A 20,255-nucleotide genomic window follows, 5' to 3' on the forward strand; every position below is an offset into this window, starting at 1 on the left:
AGTATTTAGAAGCCCGAGATGATGCCAATGTACTAGTTTTCTGGGGATGGAGGCATAATCTTAAGATCACTTACTGGCTGTCTCCTTCTAAAGCCCTTCTTGATACCTTACATACACACTGGGGGAATGGAACAACGATGCTTTACTAGAACAAGGATTCTTACCGAGAAGGTCTATCAGCATCCTGGGGTTTTGGGAGTGGTACATGTCTAGGTATACAATGCTACACAAGTGATTCTAATACAGCCTTTAGAGAGACATGCAACCCTTCCCCATCCCCTTTTAAAATTCACTGACATAAAGAATCCTTGTATTCACAACCACATTTTATTTTGTGAGGCTGTGTTCCCTAACTGCAATGAATTTTCAATCTTTAAATAATATAACTATATAACAATTCAAAATAAAACTGTCCTGGATTTGAAAATGATAGCAGAGAATTACAACTTAACAAGTGAACAAAGATTACATCATGTTTGCAGTTAGAAAACTATGTGTCCACCCTCAAAATTCTTCAAGTCATCAAAATTTATTCACATCAACAGGATTAAATGATTAGGATGTATTATTCTTTGAAATTAAGACATTAAAAAACTGAGATAAACAGCACGAATGACCTCTTGCTGAAAAGAAAGCGATGTCAACATGTACCATTATGAGCTTTGTGAGCTACAATAATACTTAAAAAGAGCTAAAACATATAACTGTGTTAGGTGACCCAGTTTTGTTTTTCAAGGCAGTATCATTCTCTGGCCATTCAACTCAACTGCAGTTCAGAAATGTGTTTCAATATATGTATAAGCACTTGGAAGCATAAGTATGAAACCTGTGCCTCCAAACTAAGAAGCATCTCCAAGCTCTGGATCTAGATTTGATTTGTACAACCACACTTGAGACAAAACATAAATTTAACTTTACTTTTAGTGGTTTAAAGTAGCACTTAAATTTGCGTTTACTGAGATTTCATGAAATTTTTACACCTTTCATGTTTATTAACTCGACAATCTGAGTTGTTCTATTTCCCAAGGTGTCATAATTATTTAACTGGGGATTGAGAGCAACACAACTGTGCCACCTAAAGTACCAGTATCTTCCCGTAGACAAACACCCTCCCATTACAGAAATCCCAATTATGTAAAAATCAGAGAGTGGAACCCTTCGGCTTTCCATTCTACACCTGCCCTACTAGCGCTCAAGTATGGTAAGAGTATCCTGAGAGTAATGTTCATGATAGTTTTCACCTGCATCTTAAATTGCATCACGTCAAAGTGGAAAATGTGGAGATTAAGAGCGTAAGGCTTATAATTCTACAGTACAAATGGAGACAAAATTAAATGCAGTAGGAGCCTATCTGCCAAGTCTAAGAGGAAAATTATAACCCAAGAGACGCACGGGGGAAAATACTGATGTGGTTTTTAATCCATATTAGAATTCAGTTGTAACTTGACCATAAATTTAAACAGAAACCATCTTCTGAGACATACATTCTAATATATGTATCAACAGGACTGATAATCAACCAAGAGTTGGTTATTCCAACTCATTAGTAACACTTCACTTTTCTATCCAACATAAACCTATAGTGGTTTGCCCCAATTACATGGCTGAAACACTGTCTTATGAAACAAAATTAAATATAATTGAAGATAAAAATACCCTGAAGTTAAAGCAAACTATAATCCTTGGTGGATCAATCATGTAAAACACATTGGTGAAAGTTGGAAGCACAGGATAACTGACGTGAATCTTCAGCACAAAGTACTTCTTTGAACACATGAAACGGTGAGTCTTTGGAGGACAACAGCTAAATACCCAAGAATCATCAGGTTTGAAAAATATTGCTTAATCACTTCCCAAAACACAGCTGCAAGAACTGAAGATCTCGTTAAAAAATATCAAGGTAATCATATTTATTGCATCTTTAAAATGCATTTCAAACAGAAAATTAACAGTGCACCCCAGCTTCACCAAAATATATATTTAAGAGAGGGGCAACCTAAGATATTTATAAACAAAGTATCGGCTGTATGTGCTTTTCAAAGGGTCTGAATTAAATACAACCAGCTGCCAACTTTGTGCTCTGACATACTTGAATTAGTGGGTGTGTGTATACTAAATCATTTATTTTTGTCTACAATAAATGAAATAAAAACACTGCCCTATACAATCCACTATTAGCAGTGAGTACAACAGCAAAAAATTATTGTACAATTTATACATACTAAAATATTTTCTCTCTCTAGAGATAACGTAGAACAAAACCTAATCATTAGGACTTAATTTGGGAAATCTCGAAATACAATAGGGGAAAACCAAATCAGGGAGTGTATAGAGCCCAAAATAAAGGTTCCTGGTCATAAGGCTAGAAGATTAGTAAGTGCAAGTGGTAGAATAAAGCATGCTCAAATGTATGCTTGGGTCTTTGTATATTTATCAAACCTTTAAATTAAACAAGACTAGCTAAAGAAGTGTCTTAAGCAGAGCAAGATAACTGGGAACTGTCATTTCTTTTACCATTTTTGTTACCCAACTTATACAATGCGCAAAGTGCTAAGCAACACTACAAAAACACATTTACATCAACACTGAAGACCTGGGGAAATGAAATCCAACAATTTTATTTTAATGAGCTGTATTTTCTAAATTTTTGTTTTATTTTTTCCTGTTTTCATACAGTATTGAAAACAAAACGCGGCACATTCACATTTTCCCGAGGAACTGTAAAGATGATCTCTACAGGGATAAACGTTGTAAAGCCTGAAGCTCAATCAATTGATGTTGAAAACTCTCAAAGGGAGTAAAGGCTTGATCTGAATGGCCTAGAACATGTATTGTAATTTAATAGAAGAGATGGTCGTCTTAATATTTAATGATTTAAAAGAACTTCTCAGTCCATGCGGAAGAGTACAGTCCAAGAATAAATCAAATTTCTGAACGCATTTTATGCTACATATGTGTATACTTTGCGATCCTCAGGTGTTCGTGCCAAATATTCTCTCTCAATAAGTCCTTCAATACGTTTCTTAATAACAACTGGACTTGGTAAGAATCGAGCCTTCAACTGCTGAGTTACCTAAAAGAGAAAGTAAAAAAACTAATTCCTACCAGAAAATTTTTTAAATGTGTAACATTTCCATATAAACACACAAAAATTCTTATCTTTGAAAAGAACTGACGTGTCATTTTAAGACTGAGCTCAAACTCTAGTAATTTGATTACCAAACTAATTAACTTTAAAATTAAAAAGGGTTTTATTTGAAAATGTAATATACATTTTCTACATGGGTTAGAACATGCCTCCTTCACATGAGAATATGGGTGCTGAATTGGGTTAGTAGTTGAATTAACTGGAATATATTAGCATGAATATTCATTCATGCAAATTATGGTTTAACCATTTTGATGGTCTAAATCTACTAACTTCTGGGTTACTCTCCCAATTCATAGAATTTAGGAAGCATAATGTATTTAAGAGCACAGACTCTCGGGGCGTCTGGGTGACTCAGTCGGTTGAGAGACTGCCTGCAGCTCAGGTCAGGATCCTGGAGTTCCAAGATCAGGTCCCAAATCAGTCTCCCTGCTCAGCGGAGTCGGCTTCTCCCTCTGACCCTCCTCCCTCTCATGTGCTCTCTCTCAAATAAATAAATAAAATCTTAAAATAAAAAGAGCACAGACTCCGGACCCCAGAGTACCTAGATTCAAATCCCAGCTCTCCCATTTACAAGTACTGGGCCCCTGGGAAAGTAAATGAATGTCATCAAGTCACTGCATATGCTAAATGAATTAATGATGCTGCCTGGTCCTGGTAAAAGTGCCACTGCTGTCATTCTTTCCTCCAGCTGCTGTCAGGATGCTAGGTACTGTGATATTGGTAAAAATAAAATGTAACTACAGCGGCAGCAAAGTCTGACTGTGCTCTGTGTATCAGTCCCTCTGTATATATTAATTTATTTATGTTCTTAATCCTGCGAAATAGGTTGTTTCCTTTTACAAATGAGGAAAATAGCCAGACAGGAAGACTGATGTGCACTAAAAGTAAACACAGCCAGCAGTCAGAGATGAGAATCTAAACCTTTCTGCCCCCAAAGTTCATGCTCTCCCCACTGATCCGCCCTTGCCTCTCTTGCAGAACACCCATCCATCCACAAGCCAGTTTTCCTTTTACTCCTGTTGGAGTTCACTTCCCAAGGCCACAATGGATTGACAATTCTTTGAAATCTGAACTTCAGTACTTCTGCCTCCAGCTACAATCTATCTCCCTTCTAGTATTATCGCTCCAGTATCAACAAACTTGTTCTCAACCCAGGTGAGATGTCTCATCCTCTGACCCTTCTTCTAAGCTACTAACAACTTCTTTTGACCTTACGTCCTTGGTGGGGTCCAGACTGCATGCAAGATCACTTTTAGCTACACTCTCAACAGTACCCTCAACTCCCAGATTCCTTTGGTTCTCTTCAACGAACATCTGGCTCCACATTTACTACATCATTCAAAATCTACTACACAGTTCCTTGCTGAGTAAAGTTGTCGTTTTACACCTTTGGGGCAGACGAGGAGACTGCCCACAGGCCAAACACAGCCCCGCAGCCTATTCTGTAAATCCTTAACTGGAACACAGCCACACTCCTTTGTTATCGGTGGCTGCTTTCACACTGCAACTGGCCATTAAAAAAAAAGTCTGCCAATCTCTGGTATACACTGATAACACAAATTTACTGTGTTCGAGTTCAGCAAGTTCCCGAGCACCATCACCTCACATCCTGTTTCAGTCTGCAATTCCTCACACTCCCATCACCTTGCACATAGACATTTATTCACACTTGTATCCACCCTTGTTTAGTACAGCCCCTGCACCCTGCCCTGGGTTCTCGAGAGAGGCACAGTCAGTACGATCTCTGTCAACACGTCCACCACCCACCCGTGTTCCCCACACAGTCCTCTCACCTGTCAAGTCCTCTCACCCCATTTTCTTTCAAGTATTCCTTCTTTATTCCTAGGATATAAACATGCTGAATATCTTCCCATCAGAAAAACAAAATCCAGGACACCTCAACTTAACACTCAGTCCCAAAGGACAAGGCCCTTTCTTGGTGCTTTCAGCTCCACTTCCTTCTCGAGGCACTGCTGTCATTGTCACTCTACCAGAGCCATGAAAATGGCTGGGAAAAGTAATGAGTTACCTAACTGCCAACATGTCGTGAGTTTTGCAATGACTGACCAACCCCTCACATAATTCTCTTCCTCTGCCATTTGATGTAAAGTCAGCTTGTACAGGATACCACTAATGCAGAACACAGCAGCACGCTGCCCCTCCCTCCCTCCACTTAGCCTCCGAGCCAGAAACCTACGGTCCTTGACTCCCCTTGTGTCCCATGACCAGTCAGTAAGTCCTGCCCATTTGACTTCCCATTCGTCTTCACTTAGCTCTCTATCCTCTACCAATACTTTATTCAGCCCTAATCATTTCTTACCTATTTCAATGGCAACACTTATTTTTAGAAATAAAGGTAGCTTGTTTAACACAAAAATATTAAGTAGCAGGGAAAATTTTTGTTCTTCATGTGGCATTATTCTATTATTTTTTATTACAAATATATTAGTTCTTAAAATGTGCACATATTTGGATGTCCTGCCGTGTTTAATTATCAAGTAAGTGCCATACTTTGAACAGTAAGTGTTACCTGACCCTGGTTTCCTGATTTTAAAATTATATCTTAAACACCTTGAATATAGTGATTTCCTAAATTTGAACTGTTAATATTATTTTGCTTTTCCTACATTAATCTAGTCTTGAAGCACTCTCACCTCTGCTACTAATACATTGTGCTGCATCTTCTTTCTGGATTTCATTATCCGCACGATAGCAGCTTCGATCTCATGTTTTCTGTCGTCATCCACTTTCTGCCTCGTTTCTTTCCTTTCTGGGTCAGATTCACCTTGTTTGGCAGCAACTAAAAGAAAAAGACACTTACCATGTAATTACCACGCAATTTATAAACAAACAATTTAGTATTATCCACATAGAAAAACCAATTTCAACCTGAGTATACACACAGATTAATTCAAGTAAACATTCAAAAGGTGCCTAATTCAACATTTATTTTAACAAATATTTAAATAATTAACAATCATGGATCTAAACATCTTGCAATTCTAACTTATTCCTTTTAAATATTAGGGATTTAATTTTATAGAGATAATAAAGCCCATTTTATTTTTATAAAATACAAGGATTCCTCTCCTGGAAGAAAAATGGTAGCTGGATATATTTAGTAGTAAAATTACCAGTAGATAATTTTCATTACAGGGCCAACTAGTATTTTACTAACATCACGCTAAGATATTTTAAGAGGAGGATAGAATTATGTGTTGCTAAGATGTAGTTAGCTCAATAAACAGAAAGTACCACCGGGATGTCAGTTAAAGGAGCAAGTAATTTATTTGTACCTGTCACAGACTACCTAAAAATTTATCATATATCTTATTACTTTCAGTCACAATCTCATTATCACTAATGCACACTCTATTCCAACCTTTTGGAGAAGAGAAGTCTTATTCTGTTGTTCCCTACCATCTTCAAGGCAATTGCTCAGGGAATAAATATAGAAGTCCCTTTCTCTTACAACTCTGCTCTAATTGAAGAAACAAAGAAAAATGGCAACTGATTTTTCATTTATTTGGTCATCAATGAGAGACAGAGATGAAATTTCTGGAGGCAGAAACTGGAAAACTACAAAGAAGCACATTAAGACATTGCCGACTTACGCACGGACACACCCACAAGAAAGCAGACTGTACAATTTAGTAGAACATCATTCTGGTGTGCATATCCATTCAGCTGTTTCTAATTAGAACCCCTTGGTTAAGAATTCTATTTTCAGTATCTTTTCCCAAATTAAAGATAATCAAGATCTTAACAAAAAAGAGTAAAATTAGATTAAGATGACCTACTAAAAAAGAATAATGCTTTTCCTCAAAAAAGTCAATGTCATTAAAAAAAGGGGGGGTACTGGTTTAAAGTAAATAGAAACTAAAAAGACATAAAAATCAATGTAATGGGGAAACCATGATTGAATCCTGGATTTAAAAAGGTATGAAAGACATTTTTTTTTAAAGATTTATTTATCTTAAAGAGAGAGCGAGAGTGTGAGCGAGTACGGCGGCGGGGAGGGAGAAGAGAGAATCTCAAGCAGACTCCCCACTGAGAGCAGAGCCCAACTCAGGGCCTGATCCCATGACCATGAGATCATGACTTGAGCTGAAATCAAGAGTTAGATGCTTAACCAACTGAGCCACCCAAGTGCCCCTGAAAGGCATTTCTGAGACAACTGTGGACAAATAAATATGGGTGGTACACAAATATTTATACAAATAAATGTTTGGAATTATTAATTTTCTTGGGTGTGATACAGTACTACAATTACGTTAGAAAATATCTTAGTCTAGGGGCGCCTGGGTGGCTCAGTCGTTAAGCGTCTGCCTTTGGCTCAGGTCATGATCCCAGGGTCCTAGGTTCTAGCCCCGCATCAGGCTCCCTGCTCAGCCGGAAGCCTGATTCTCCCTCTCACTCCCCCTGCTTGTGTTCCCTCTCTCACTCTCTGACAAGTAAATAAAATCTTAAAAAAAAAAAAAAAACAAAAAACTTTATTAGTCTATTTTGGGGTGGGGAGAAGTGTGATGTTTGCTGATTAATTTAAAATACTGTAGCAAATATATACATATATGGAGGGAGAGGGGGAGGGTGGGGTCAAAGGCACCAGAGCAAATGGGGCAGGAAGTTTAATGACTCAAAATACTGGTGATGGCCATATACCTTCGTCCACTATGGTATTTTTCTTTTTCTATGGATTTGAAAATATTTAAAATAAAAAGTTGAAGAAATAATTTTTTAAAACAATCTATTTCGTTCTGTAGGATTTGGCCACCTAAAGAGGTATTTTCCAAGATAAATGGGAAGACTGTGGTGATACACACTGAACTATGTTTTTTAAAATGTGAGGGCAGGAGCTCACTCCCAGAACCTCATACCATACCCTTCCCTTAAGAAGAAGGTAAGAGAGGCATTTGCTTGTGCAATGGGGTACGTATGTATCTAGCTGTATCAGGGAAAAGGAAAGGGCAAGGGAAACGTGACTGGTGGTGGTGGGGAGGACTGTGAACTATGGAAACTGCTGTGGATCACAACAAATCTCATTCTTTTCAAAGGTTTTGTTATTTGAGTAATACTTTTAACTTCTTTGTTTGAACTTCTATTACTGACTATAGTAAAGGCAGAATTAGGTAAGGACAGAGTCTCTGAATCTTTGATTATGAGCCAAAAGCCAAGGATGTATTTTGACAACTTAAGAAAACCTGTGTGGTCACAATACTTATCACCAGAGAGAAAATTTTAATGTATACAAAACATTTTTAAGAGTCATGATAATCTAAGTAATTATTTCAAAATGAAAAGGTTATTTCTTTCCAGAATTTTATAGCTGAAAAGAACTTTAAGAGATCATCTAGTTGAATTCCTTATCATATATAACTATATTCCTATTTTAATTAGATTTAAAGTACTATATACACACACACACACTTGCCACCCCGGCACCCCAAGCATTATTTTTTTCAAAGACAGAAATCCAACAGATAGTAATTTCTTTAGAGGAAAAAGTATCATTTTTCTAAGAGGAAACATATAATTCCAGATACCTGTTTGAATCTTGACTCTGTGTAGTTTGGATGTGAACTGATCATTAACTGTGAATATGTGGCCGTTTTCTATTTCCTTGGACTTGGGCTCTTTTGTAAGAACCCGCTGTGTTGGTTTACCACAGGCGAGGGACTGCAGAGCTCTAACAAGTTCTCTTTCAGGGATATCCGTCTCTTGTTGAATTTCCTGAAATTCCGTCAGATTGACATAATTAAGACTTTCTGAAAGATTACATATTAGTTAATTAGTAAAAACCTGACCAAGCAGGAAGGAGTTAGAGAGAGGTATTAAAGAGATAATTTACAACAAAGAACTCCCTTTACAACAAAGAATTAGGACCCTTCCCTAAAATCTCACTTATTGGGAGAAACTATAGAGAAAAAGGTGATTCAAATTACAAAACATTGAAAAGACATGTACTTTTGTTTCAGAAGATACAGGGCCTGGTCTAAAAATGTCATCCAGCAGAGATTATTACTGACCTGCTTTAATATTTAGGTAAAAATAAAGTGTTAACCAACATAGGACTGCTAATTTTAGAAATACTCTACAATCTTCCTCCCAAGTTGATCCACACTTCTGCTCAGCAACTTCCTTCATAGAAAGCAGCAAAGTGAGCCTGAGCTAAGGCCTTCTATCATACAATCAAAATTTATAATCCAAGCTGACTGTATTTACTGCCTCTTTGACCAAATGAAAAAAAAGTTAAAACCTGATAATTCTAGAAAAACATGAAAAACAGTTAAGAAATCTGTTTTGAAGTGCAGGTGATAATTTTTGCAACATATCATGGTATGAATAAAATGTAATACTGAAAAAAAAGCAGTATGGTAAAGAATGAATGTGTAATTTTTTGGTTCATTATGTGCCTCTTAGGTCCATAGGACATTATGAGAATTGCACACGTATATGATTTAGTTCCTACACGTCTACAGGGATGTATGATGCCACAAAGTCTTCACAGTAGGATATATCACTCTGATTTACTATCCAGAGCTATTTCTTTCTCAAAAGCAGCTCAGGAAGAATGGGCATGAAGATGGGGACATTGATTATGTAACTGATCTGGAGAGTCATTCTCTCTCTCACAAATCTGAGCAAAAGCTCAAGTTGCTCTAAAGGACTGTCAGGTAAGTGAGGATTGAGAGAAATGTGAATTTAGTGATGATGAGGCAGTCCTTCGCCTCAAATGATCTCTGTATGTCTACCTATGTTAGCCATTTCAAATGCTATAAATGTTAATTCCAGCAAGTTAAATAGGTGCTGTTATTAGAATGTTGATTATAATTATTAATGTACATGCTAAAGGTGACTTATTTACATATGCTATTGCTTAATCATATTCAAAGAACGAGAAATACCTTCTTAGGTGATATTTTACAATTACAGATCATTCCCGGAGGTGACTATTGCAATTCGGTGTGCATTCTTTATGACTTTTCCTACATATCTACATACACACACAGGAATACCAATACAAATGTATGTACACGAACATGGCCATTCAGACAGTGGTATTAATGTTAAACATAAATGGAATACCTCCTCTATAACATGTAATTTCCTATCTGGGCACATTTGCCCTTTCATATTCTTTTGCTTTTATTGCCCTTTTGCTGGAAGTCTTCTACCTCTCTTGTTAGAACGATGCCTAGGGAGATTATGATTCTTATTTAGAATATAACTTTCCTCATCTCATTTTCTGATTAACTCTGATTTATAGAAAAGTTGATTTTTCAAATGAACTCTCCTCAATGTTCTCAGATGATTACACACTGTCTACAAATTTTGTCAACTCCAGATATTTTATAAAACTTTTTTTTTTTCTTGGTTAGTTAGGACTTATAAAACAATACTGAGTTAACAGTAATAAGGGCAGATATCCTAAAGCTTGTTCCTAACTTTAATGGGAAGGGGTCTAATATTTTACTACTAACTACTGCTTGCTTAGGTCTCTCATGAGATATATCCATATGACAATAAAGGCATTTCATTCTATTGTTAGGTGGTTAAGGGTTCCCCATATATCCTGGAAATATGAAACGAAGACTGACTTCTACAAATGCTTTTTGTACATCTGTAGAAATCATTAATTGGTCTTCTTGAAATGTGTGGCAAGACAGCATGTGGTCAGTTAACTTATTATATAGTAAAATCTTAACTATATTAACAAATTTCCTCTTTGTATTAAAGGAATAAATCCTATTTGGACACACTGAATCATTCTTTCAATACACTGCTGAATAGGACATGCTAATATTTTATTTAAGATTTGTGCATTTAACGTTGAATAACCTATAGCTTTTTCATTTTTGTAGTCTCCTTGTTCACTTTTAGTAGTAAGGTTATGCCAGCCTCAGATATTTCCCAAGAGCAATCTGGGTATTTTGTTTCTGAGTTCAAAGTTCTCTGTAAAGCCTTCAATTTTAATTTGCTAATTATGAAATCTTCTATATCTTCTTTTTTATTGTTTGGTCAGTCAGTACATCTGTGAGGGACTTCTATGATTGTGAATTGTCTATTTCACCTTGTACTTCCAACCATTTTCCTTTATATGATGTGAAATTACGTCACTAATGATTGTTGTAACTTAATGAAATATCAATTATCACTGTTGTTTGATCACTTTCTTATTCTACTGCCTGACATTAATTTTGCTATTGTCCATAATTAGTTTTTATACTTCAGACTCTTCCTCAGAAAAATTTAAGAACTATAATAAAGAACATTCAGAAAAATATGTATTAATACCCGTATCTCTTTCAAAAACCAAATGCTAGTTAATAACAACCCAAGCTATAGACTACCACTCTGTCCTGATTTTAGCTGTTTTAAATAATACAAACTTCTTTTAATTAAAGAAATACATAAAAAAAGGAAAAAGCTACTACTGTGGATGAATGTGACACTATGAATAAATGCCACCTTTTGCAGGCAGCTTCCAAAATGGCCTGTAATGATCCTGGTATGTTTTACCCCTGTGTGATCCCCTCACCGTATCAGGGCTGACTTGGGTGATCAAGAAAATCCGAAAGTGACAATATGTGACTTCTAAGGCTAGGTCATAAAGGCACTTCAGGTTCTGCCTGGGTCTCTTGGATGGCTTGCTTTAGGGAGGAGAATTAGCCACCAGGACGCAAGGACAATCATGTGGTTAAGGCCCATGTGAAGAGAAACTAAGACCTCTTTATCAACAGGCGAAATGAACTTGTCAGCCCTGTGGAAGGAAGAGTATACCAATAGCTTAGAAGTGTGTTTTCCAGCCCCAGACAAACATTAGATGCCTGATGCCCCAGCTGACATCTTCACGACCTCATGAGAAACTCTGAGCCAAAACTACCCAACCAAGCCCCACCTAAATCTTTAACCCACAGAAACCAGGAGAGAGAATAAATTGTTAGTGGTTGTTTTAACCCGTAGGTTTTAAGATGTGTTATGTAGCATTAAATAAGTAATACACCATTTTACTGAACTCATAAACAATGTTGAAGTAATCAGCTTCCTTTTAAAAAGTATTAAATACTTTTAACTATCTTCTCCAATTTGTGGAGATGATTTCTGTAAAAGAGCCAGCTAATAACAACTTACACAGCAGAGTACAATGAAATACATGGTATGAGTACCAACTTGAAGTGCCTTCTCACAATGCCCCTGGTTCAAGATGCAAGCAGCCAGAAGGCTTTGGGAGCCACAGGAAGAGCATCCTACATATGCCATTTACACTGAGGCATCTGGTTTGTGACTTAGCTAAAATGTGAAATATTAGAGGAATTTTCTGCTTAATTTTACCCTCTACGTAATGATGCTCATTAGCCTTAGTGATCCCAAGCTGGTGGGGAAAGGGAAAAGTAAGCCTGAACCACTACAATTACTAGTAATTCTAACAACAGCTTTAGAAAATTAGATTATGTTTTTGTTTCTCCCATTATTTTCACCAGGTCTTTACAAAGGAGGACTCTGAAAACCAACATTAGCATTTATCAAGCAGTTTATTTTGCTTAAAATATATTACCCATGGCAGCTGCAGATTAAAACATTCAAGCTGTTAGAGATGATTTAATTCCACCTCTGTGTGAAGAGGCTTACAACTTCAGGAGAGTACTCAATACTTGCTTAATCAATATCCTTGGGACTAAATCACATATAACTTGTGCTTGACAATTAAGGTTACTCCCTAGGTAAGACATATCTGGAAACAGGTAAGAGCAAAATCTCTTGACTTAGTCACTGACCTAAAACACCTGGGTTTCAAAACATTTCCTTGAGGTGTATCACATAAAAATGTTCATTTCTTAATTATATCTATTACATAAATGGAAGTATAGAGGTAGGTATTAAAATAGGCCTACAATTTAATTTTACTCTAAATTTCAAACTTTAACTTATTTCTATGTTCACCTGTATCTGAAAACGGACTTTCAACTAAGTATAAATATGGCAGTAATTTTACAGCTGTTCAAAGTATTAATTCTTTATCTTAAATTTAAACTTAAGAATCTCATGATCTTTATTTCAAGTCCAATGTACCCAATTAAAGGTAAGGGAAAAGACCAAATGAATTTAATGTAATCAAAGGACTTAAAGGAGGAAAGAAAAAAAAGATGGGTATACAAAAGGAAATTTGACACTATCAAGGTAGTGTAAAACTAGCCTAAGGATAGACGTAGAAATCAATGAAATAGCTCAGAGTGTAGACACAGACCCATACATATACGGTCAACTGATTTTTTTCATAAAGGTGCCAAGGTAATTTAAAGGGAAAAGAATAATCTTTTTGACAAATGATGATGGAATGAACAATTGACTATCTGTGTGTGGGGGGAAATAAATCTTTATTTTTAATTTTTTTAAAGTAAACTCTACCCCCAACATGGGGCTCGAACTCATGACTCTGAGATCCAGTCATATGTTCTAATGACTGAGCCAGCCAGCCACCCCAAGGAGGGGAAATAATTCTTAATCCTTACTCTTAACCACATAAAAAAATTAACCTGAAACTGATCATAGACCTAAATGTGAAAGCTAAAACTAAAAAGCCACTTAGAATAAAATCAGAAGAAAATCTTTGCGACCTCAGGGTAACCAATAATTTCTTAGAGCTAGGGTATCAAAGGCATGAGCTACAAAAGGGAAGAAATGGCAACTCGATTTTTTTAATATTGAAAATTTCTGCTCTTCAAAAAAATGTCATTTAAGGAAAATGGAAAGGCAAATGACAGACCGAAAATATTCACAGCACATAGGTCTGACAAAGGATTTGTATCCAAAATTTATAAAAAGCTTTTAAACAACCCAATAAAGATAGGAACAGACACTTCACCAAACAAGACATATAAGTGGCAAAGGAACACAGAAAGGATGCTCAACATCTTTACAGTCAAGGAAAGGCAAATCAAATCCACAATGAGATAAAATGACACACACCAAGTTAAACAGTTAAAATTAAAAGACTACTAAATTTTGTAGAGGATGTGGGGCAACTGTAACTCTCCTACACTGCTGGCAGGAATGTAAAATAGCACAGCACTTTGGGACACAGTCTGGGTCTCTTAAGAAGTTCAACGTATCTCTATTCCTAACAGCCTAAATCTGGGAACAACCCAAAAGCCCATCAATAGGTGAATGGGTAAAGAAAACGTTGTAAATCCATATATATGAGTATAACTCAGCAATAAAAAGGAATGAACTACTGAAACTATACACACACTGACAGGGTGAATCTCAAAAATACGTGGTATGTGAGAGAAATCGGACAACAGCAACACATATTCTAGGATTCCAACTATCTGAAATTCTAGTAAGGCAAAACTAATCTACAGCGATATAAAGCGAATCACCAGCAGTCTGAGGGCAAGGGGAGGGAACTGAATGTAAAGGAAGATAAAAATTTAGGGGGGAATATTCTGTACCTTGATTGTGATGGCATTTAAACAGGTTCACAGAGCTGTTAAAACTCATCAAATTATGCACTTAGATGGGACATGTTTTATCATGTAAAACTTTTGCTTCAATAAAGTTGATTTTTAACAAACTAAATGAAATGTGACCCAATATGTGTATGGTGTTCACACAGTTCCATAGCCCAGTTTTATGCTGTTTTCTCTAATGGTACTCAAAGGTTACTTAATAACAACAACAATAATAGTACTCAAATAATAACTTTAAAGGTTACTCAAATAAGAAAGACTCCAGTAACAGGTGAGAATCAGAAACAATACAAATGCTTAAAATTTATATAATCAACCCATACCTCAAACGTGTATTTTTCTCTATTATTAAAGAGCATTAATATGGTCATCTGGAAAGTGGAGACCTGCAATATGTGCTTCCGTGTATTAGAGCCAGTTACTTGTGCCCCTCCAACACCAACTTCGGATCCATCTTCCTGTTTCATTTTTTAAGAAATATAAGCAAGATAAAATTATCTCCTGATAACTTTAACTGTATGCTTTTCAAAGACAAGCACTGTAATATCCAACTCTCCACTTAGCAAAACTACATAACTTATTCCTACATAAAAAGGCAATTGTCACTTAAAACATGGGTCTGTGTATGGGTCTGTGTACACACCTACACACAGGCACGCTAAGTCATTACTTAAGGACTGTCCTTTTTTCCCCATTATGAACATTTTAATGTATCTGAGCAAATAATGAATCAACAATGCCTTATAGTTATAGCTAAAATTATTTTAACAGTACACAATGGGATAATGGACTTAAAAGACAACACTGTCATTTTACAAGCTCCCAAAAGTAGCAGGGGTTTCCTTCTGTGTGGTCTGATCACAGCAAGAGATCAAATAACAGCACAGGATGGAGGGAAAAATCTCTGCCATCCTTAGGCCTGTTCCTGCTCTGTGACTTAAGTACAAAATAGAAATTTAAGTCTTCAGTAATTAACATATGAACTGTTTTTAAAACCCACTGATCTGTTTAATAAAACTCTGAAAGAAAACATGAATATTTAGGAAAAAATCCACTCTAAAACAAAAAGCAATTAAAAGCCGAGTTTTTAATATCCTTACCTTTCCCACTACACTCAAATATATAATAGTATCAAACATTATTCAAGTAAATGAATTGTAAAGAATACTTCCCATTTCAATTAAATATAAAAATCAGAGTATGTGTAGACATTGACAATATTAAAAAAAAAGTGTTACAACAGTGACATATGAAACCAGTAGCACTATTATTAAAATATAAAACTTTTATTTGCTGCCTAAATAACAACCTGGATATTTTTCCTTAACATTTCTCTAAAAGCTTTTTATTATTTTTCTATTTGAAGGCAAATGACTTTGATTTGATTTACACCCAAGCAATGAAAGTAAATGATTAGTCTAAACCTCACAATTTTCAATATAAGAAAGAAATTACATTTTTTAAACGAAGGCAATTCACTAGTGCCTTGCTAATTTTAATCACTTTATTAATATTTTGTGTATCTCACAAGATCTTGTGTTAATTTTCCTGGTTTTGATCTACTGGAAATAAGGATTATAAAAGACTGAGAATTTTGAAAAGGGACTCACAGCTTCGTATGCTCTCTAATCAATTGACATTTTATTATCTTATGCAATCCTGTCTTATTATATATGCCTGAAGGAAGGCTAGGCTACTGGATAGGGTCTTCATACTGTCCAATGAAGCTAGCAACTGAGAGAATAGAAGCTAAAGCCAGTTTCCCTTTTTGAGTATTTTAACTGAGTAGGAAAAATAAGAGAAATACATAATTTACCCAGGTCAACAAAAATGAGAAATCAATTCTATAAACTAACTTTAAATTACTTAATGTAAGTATGTTCCCAAACTATCAATATTTACCTTTTTAACTGGTCCATAAAATGTGGCATTGAGATCTGCAGAACCCATATGATGCTGGAGTGTAAGCTGTCGACCGCTGTGTTTGGCTAAGTAAAACCTTTAGCAAATCAAACCAGGTTTTAGAAAATCATGTAATTTACACATTTGGAATTATAAACTACAGGATAACAACCCTTAACAAGCATCTATGTATAAGGGAAATGTTAGTTTCTATTAGTATACTTTGCCCCTTGGCCTGCCGCTCAGCTGCTACTATTCCTAAGATCACTTTTCTCCATAGTAACCCAGTCATCAATTTGCTCTAAGCCAGAGGCAGACAGCAACAATGCAAACTACACTCCTAAGCACGGAAAACAATCCTCTCCAAAGAGTTTATGCAACTCATTTTTACATATTAAAAAGCATAAAGAACAATTTTTCCTTTTGAACATGAGGTAGATTCATCCTTAATCAGGGACACTATTGCTCAAGTTTATTTCAACTTTGGACAATTATTTGTACTTACAAACACAAAGTTTGATCTATGTTTACCTTCTGAATATCTCAAAAGCATGTCTTGGTGCTGGTGGGATGTTGCACTTTGGTGTGGCTGACTGAGTGGGCCAATAACCTGTCGTGAGCACCCGGACTGTGAGATCAACACCACCTAAAGATACCTGTGTAGAAGATAAAAAAGATGTCCCCCTCAAATTAACTAGGATTTGTTTTCCATTCCATATAGACACTGGGTTAGAGTTATCCAAGTAGTTAGCTCCATGTCCAATATCCAGCAAATAAAACTTACCTTCTTAAAGATTAGATCAGTGTTTTCCAAATTTTAACTATCCTGGCAAATATCTATAATTATTGCTTAAGACGCCCATTTTAAAATAATGACCAAAGGAGAGTTCTTAGTACACGAACAACGTCTTACTGGTGTCACTGAGAGGAGTGAAGTTTTGGCCCTTAAGGTTTTTCAGATAAAATGTCAACAGGCCCTATCAGTATCATTTTAGAGAGAACTCTAAATCTTTCATCTGAAGAATATTAATCTTTCACATCTCAGCTTTTAAATATTTTTATCATCTTAACCTATTTCTACTAATCCTGTTCACATTTCAACTACATTGATCAAAACTTTCATGTTTTCACATGTAGTTCTTATTTTAACAACCTCTGCATAGGACACTGTAGATCCAGTTCTACACAGTGCACTCTACAGATGCTGGATAGTGGATAACCACCTCTACAAAACAGACGCTATCATTACTGTCATGGTTAGATATTATCTTCTTTATACATAAATTTTTAAGAAAACTAGAAAGCACATTAATAGGAATTCCTCAGGGTGAAATATTACCTTTATTATTGATATTCACAGCTTGTTCTAACCATTTTTCCATATTTATCTAACCTGGAGGATTCATGATGCAGATTTTTTAAAAGAGAGGGCTAAACTTGATAAATATCAAGAATATGCCACACTCAGATTCTTCACAAGTATCTACTAAATGACTACTCAATTTTATTTTATTTTATTTTTATTTCTTTAAAGATTTTATTTATTTGAGAGAGAGAATGAGATAGAGAGAGAGCATGAGAGGGGAAAGGGTCAGAGGGAGAAGCAGACTCCCTGCTGAGCAGGGAGCCCGATGTGGGACTCAATCCCAGGACTCCAGGATCATGACCTGAGCCGAAGGCAGTCGCTTAACCAACTGAGCCACCCAGGCGCCCAATGACTACTCAATTTTAAAGAAGTTGAACTGGGGTCGCGGTGGGGGAGCCTGAGTGGCTCAGTCAAGGTTAAATGGCTGCCTTCGGCTCAGGTCATGATCCCAGAGTCCAAGATCAAGCCCCACTTCGGGCTCCCTGCTCAGAGGGGAGTCTGCTTCTCTCTCTGCCCCTCACCTGGCTCATGTTCTCTCTCTGTCAAGGAAAGGAAAGGAAAGGAAAAAGGAAAAAGGAAAATGAAAGGAAAGGAAAAGAAAAAAGAAAAAGAAAGAAAAAAAGAAAGAAAATCCTAAAAAACACAAAAAAAACAGGTTGAATTAGTAATCTTAGATGCCTTAGAGGAGAGAGGGTCACAGGAGAGACTCTGAGACGATGACCAGAGGTTGGCAGTGGGAGTGGTGCATTTTCAAGTGGCAGTAATGGTGTCACAACTTGGTTTAATCCACCCAAGACAATAAAGTCTTTTCTCCTTTCTCCCATGTACTCACATGGCTTGCTCCCTAATCTTCAAATCTTTCCTCAAACCGTCAGTTTTTAAAGGAAGACTTCCCTGACCACTTTGCCACTATAGATTTCCTCCATATATATCACCTATCACCAGCTAAGGTGCTATATGCTTGCTTATCTTATTTGTCATCTGTCTCCCAGATTAGAATGGAAGTTCCATCATGGAAGGGAATGAAGTCTCTTCCATTCTCTGCTTTTTTATCTAGTGCCCAAACAATGCTTGGCATGGAAAGCACTTTTATTTGCTAGATATTTGTTAAATGGGAAAAAAAAAACAAAAAACAAAGAAACTCAAAGAACTATTGCTTTACTGGTTTCTAAATCGTCTTCCTATAGCTTTTTTAGCAGTGTTTTGAAGACATTCAACTTATATTCAAAGACAGTACATGACAGGGACAAGTATACAGAGACTGAGATATCAGAAAAGTCTGCTGGAATAGGGTATGACTTGCCGATATAAATAAACAGAAATGTAATAGCAAGCCTGGTTTCCCTGCCCCGTCCCAGTTTTTAAAATAAAAACAGGAAAAAACGGGCAAACACTTAAATTTTCCTTAAGCATAATAATTTTTATCTAAATAAAATATACAAGTATTATTTGAATTTTAAGAGAGCACTTGTTATATTACTTCTTTTTATTTAAGATTTTATTTATTTATTTGACAGAGAGAGACACAGCGAGAGAGGGAACACAAGCAGGGGGAGTGGGAGAGGGAGAAGCAGGCTTCCCGCTGAGCAGGGAGCCGGATGCGGGACTCAATCACAGGACCCTGGGATCATGACCTGAGCCGAAAGCAGACGCTTAATGGCTGAGCCACCCAGGCACCCCAATATATTACTTCTAAAAGTAAACGGAAGAGCCACTGTCTTGATAGATTTCAATAGGCCAAGAGCACTTAAAGTTAGAGAAAGGTCTGCTTGAGGATTGGTGATATTTTAAAAGGGCTCAAAGATTTTGAAAGCTCAGTATTTGTTCTGATAATTTTGCCACTTTTCATCAAATCTTTCTAATGTAGATTAAGGCTTAGGAAGACTTAAAGCTTAAGATCCTTAGCATAAACAATTAAAAAAAGCCAGTAACTGCAGGCAAATAATGGCCTTACAGTAAGTGGAAACCGCAACCAGATTAGCAGATATGTAACTCTGAGCATCTTGGTAAGTACTCTCACTGCAGTTAACAAATTATTAAACAAATATTCTACCACAGAATGCGAGAGATATTTGAATTATTAAATAAATGAAAAATTCACAAACTTTATAACCAAAAATAACAGGATCTGATAAAATCATCATGCTCAACTAGCCCCCTCCCCCTTTTTAAAATGAACAACAGCAACAAAGTGGTCAAGAGTAAAGATCGTAATTTTCTTATCAAAAGACCTTCACCGATCACAGACAAGGTAATTAATTAGACACTTATATAGAAAGAGTGTTGAACCCACCCAGGAACATTCCTCTTACAGATGGTTTATTTCAACAAAATTACTCAGACCAGATTATATCCCTATAGCACT

The 20,255-nt window shown here is 36.2% G+C and overlaps 1 protein-coding gene across 1 annotated transcript in view; it reads right to left on the reverse strand.

The window, feature by feature from the left end:
• Positions 1-308: 308 nt before the first annotated feature.
• The window catches only part of CUL3 (cullin 3), a 92,706-nt gene continuing 72,759 nt past the window's right edge, over positions 309-20,255 (reverse strand). The window contains exons 11-16 of the mRNA XM_027588556.2: positions 17,056-17,180; positions 16,525-16,621; positions 14,946-15,080; positions 8,695-8,881; positions 5,806-5,951; positions 309-3,073 (exon numbers count right to left, since the gene is read on the reverse strand). Of these exons, the coding sequence (XP_027444357.1) occupies positions 2,942-3,073; positions 5,806-5,951; positions 8,695-8,881; positions 14,946-15,080; positions 16,525-16,621; positions 17,056-17,180 (822 nt within the window). The 3' untranslated portion in view covers positions 309-2,941. The remainder of the gene's footprint in view (positions 3,074-5,805; positions 5,952-8,694; positions 8,882-14,945; positions 15,081-16,524; positions 16,622-17,055; positions 17,181-20,255) is intronic.

Source organism: Zalophus californianus, chromosome 3 (genome assembly GCF_009762305.2).
Source record: "Zalophus californianus isolate mZalCal1 chromosome 3, mZalCal1.pri.v2, whole genome shotgun sequence".
Lineage (NCBI taxonomy): Eukaryota > Metazoa > Chordata > Mammalia > Carnivora > Otariidae > Zalophus > Zalophus californianus.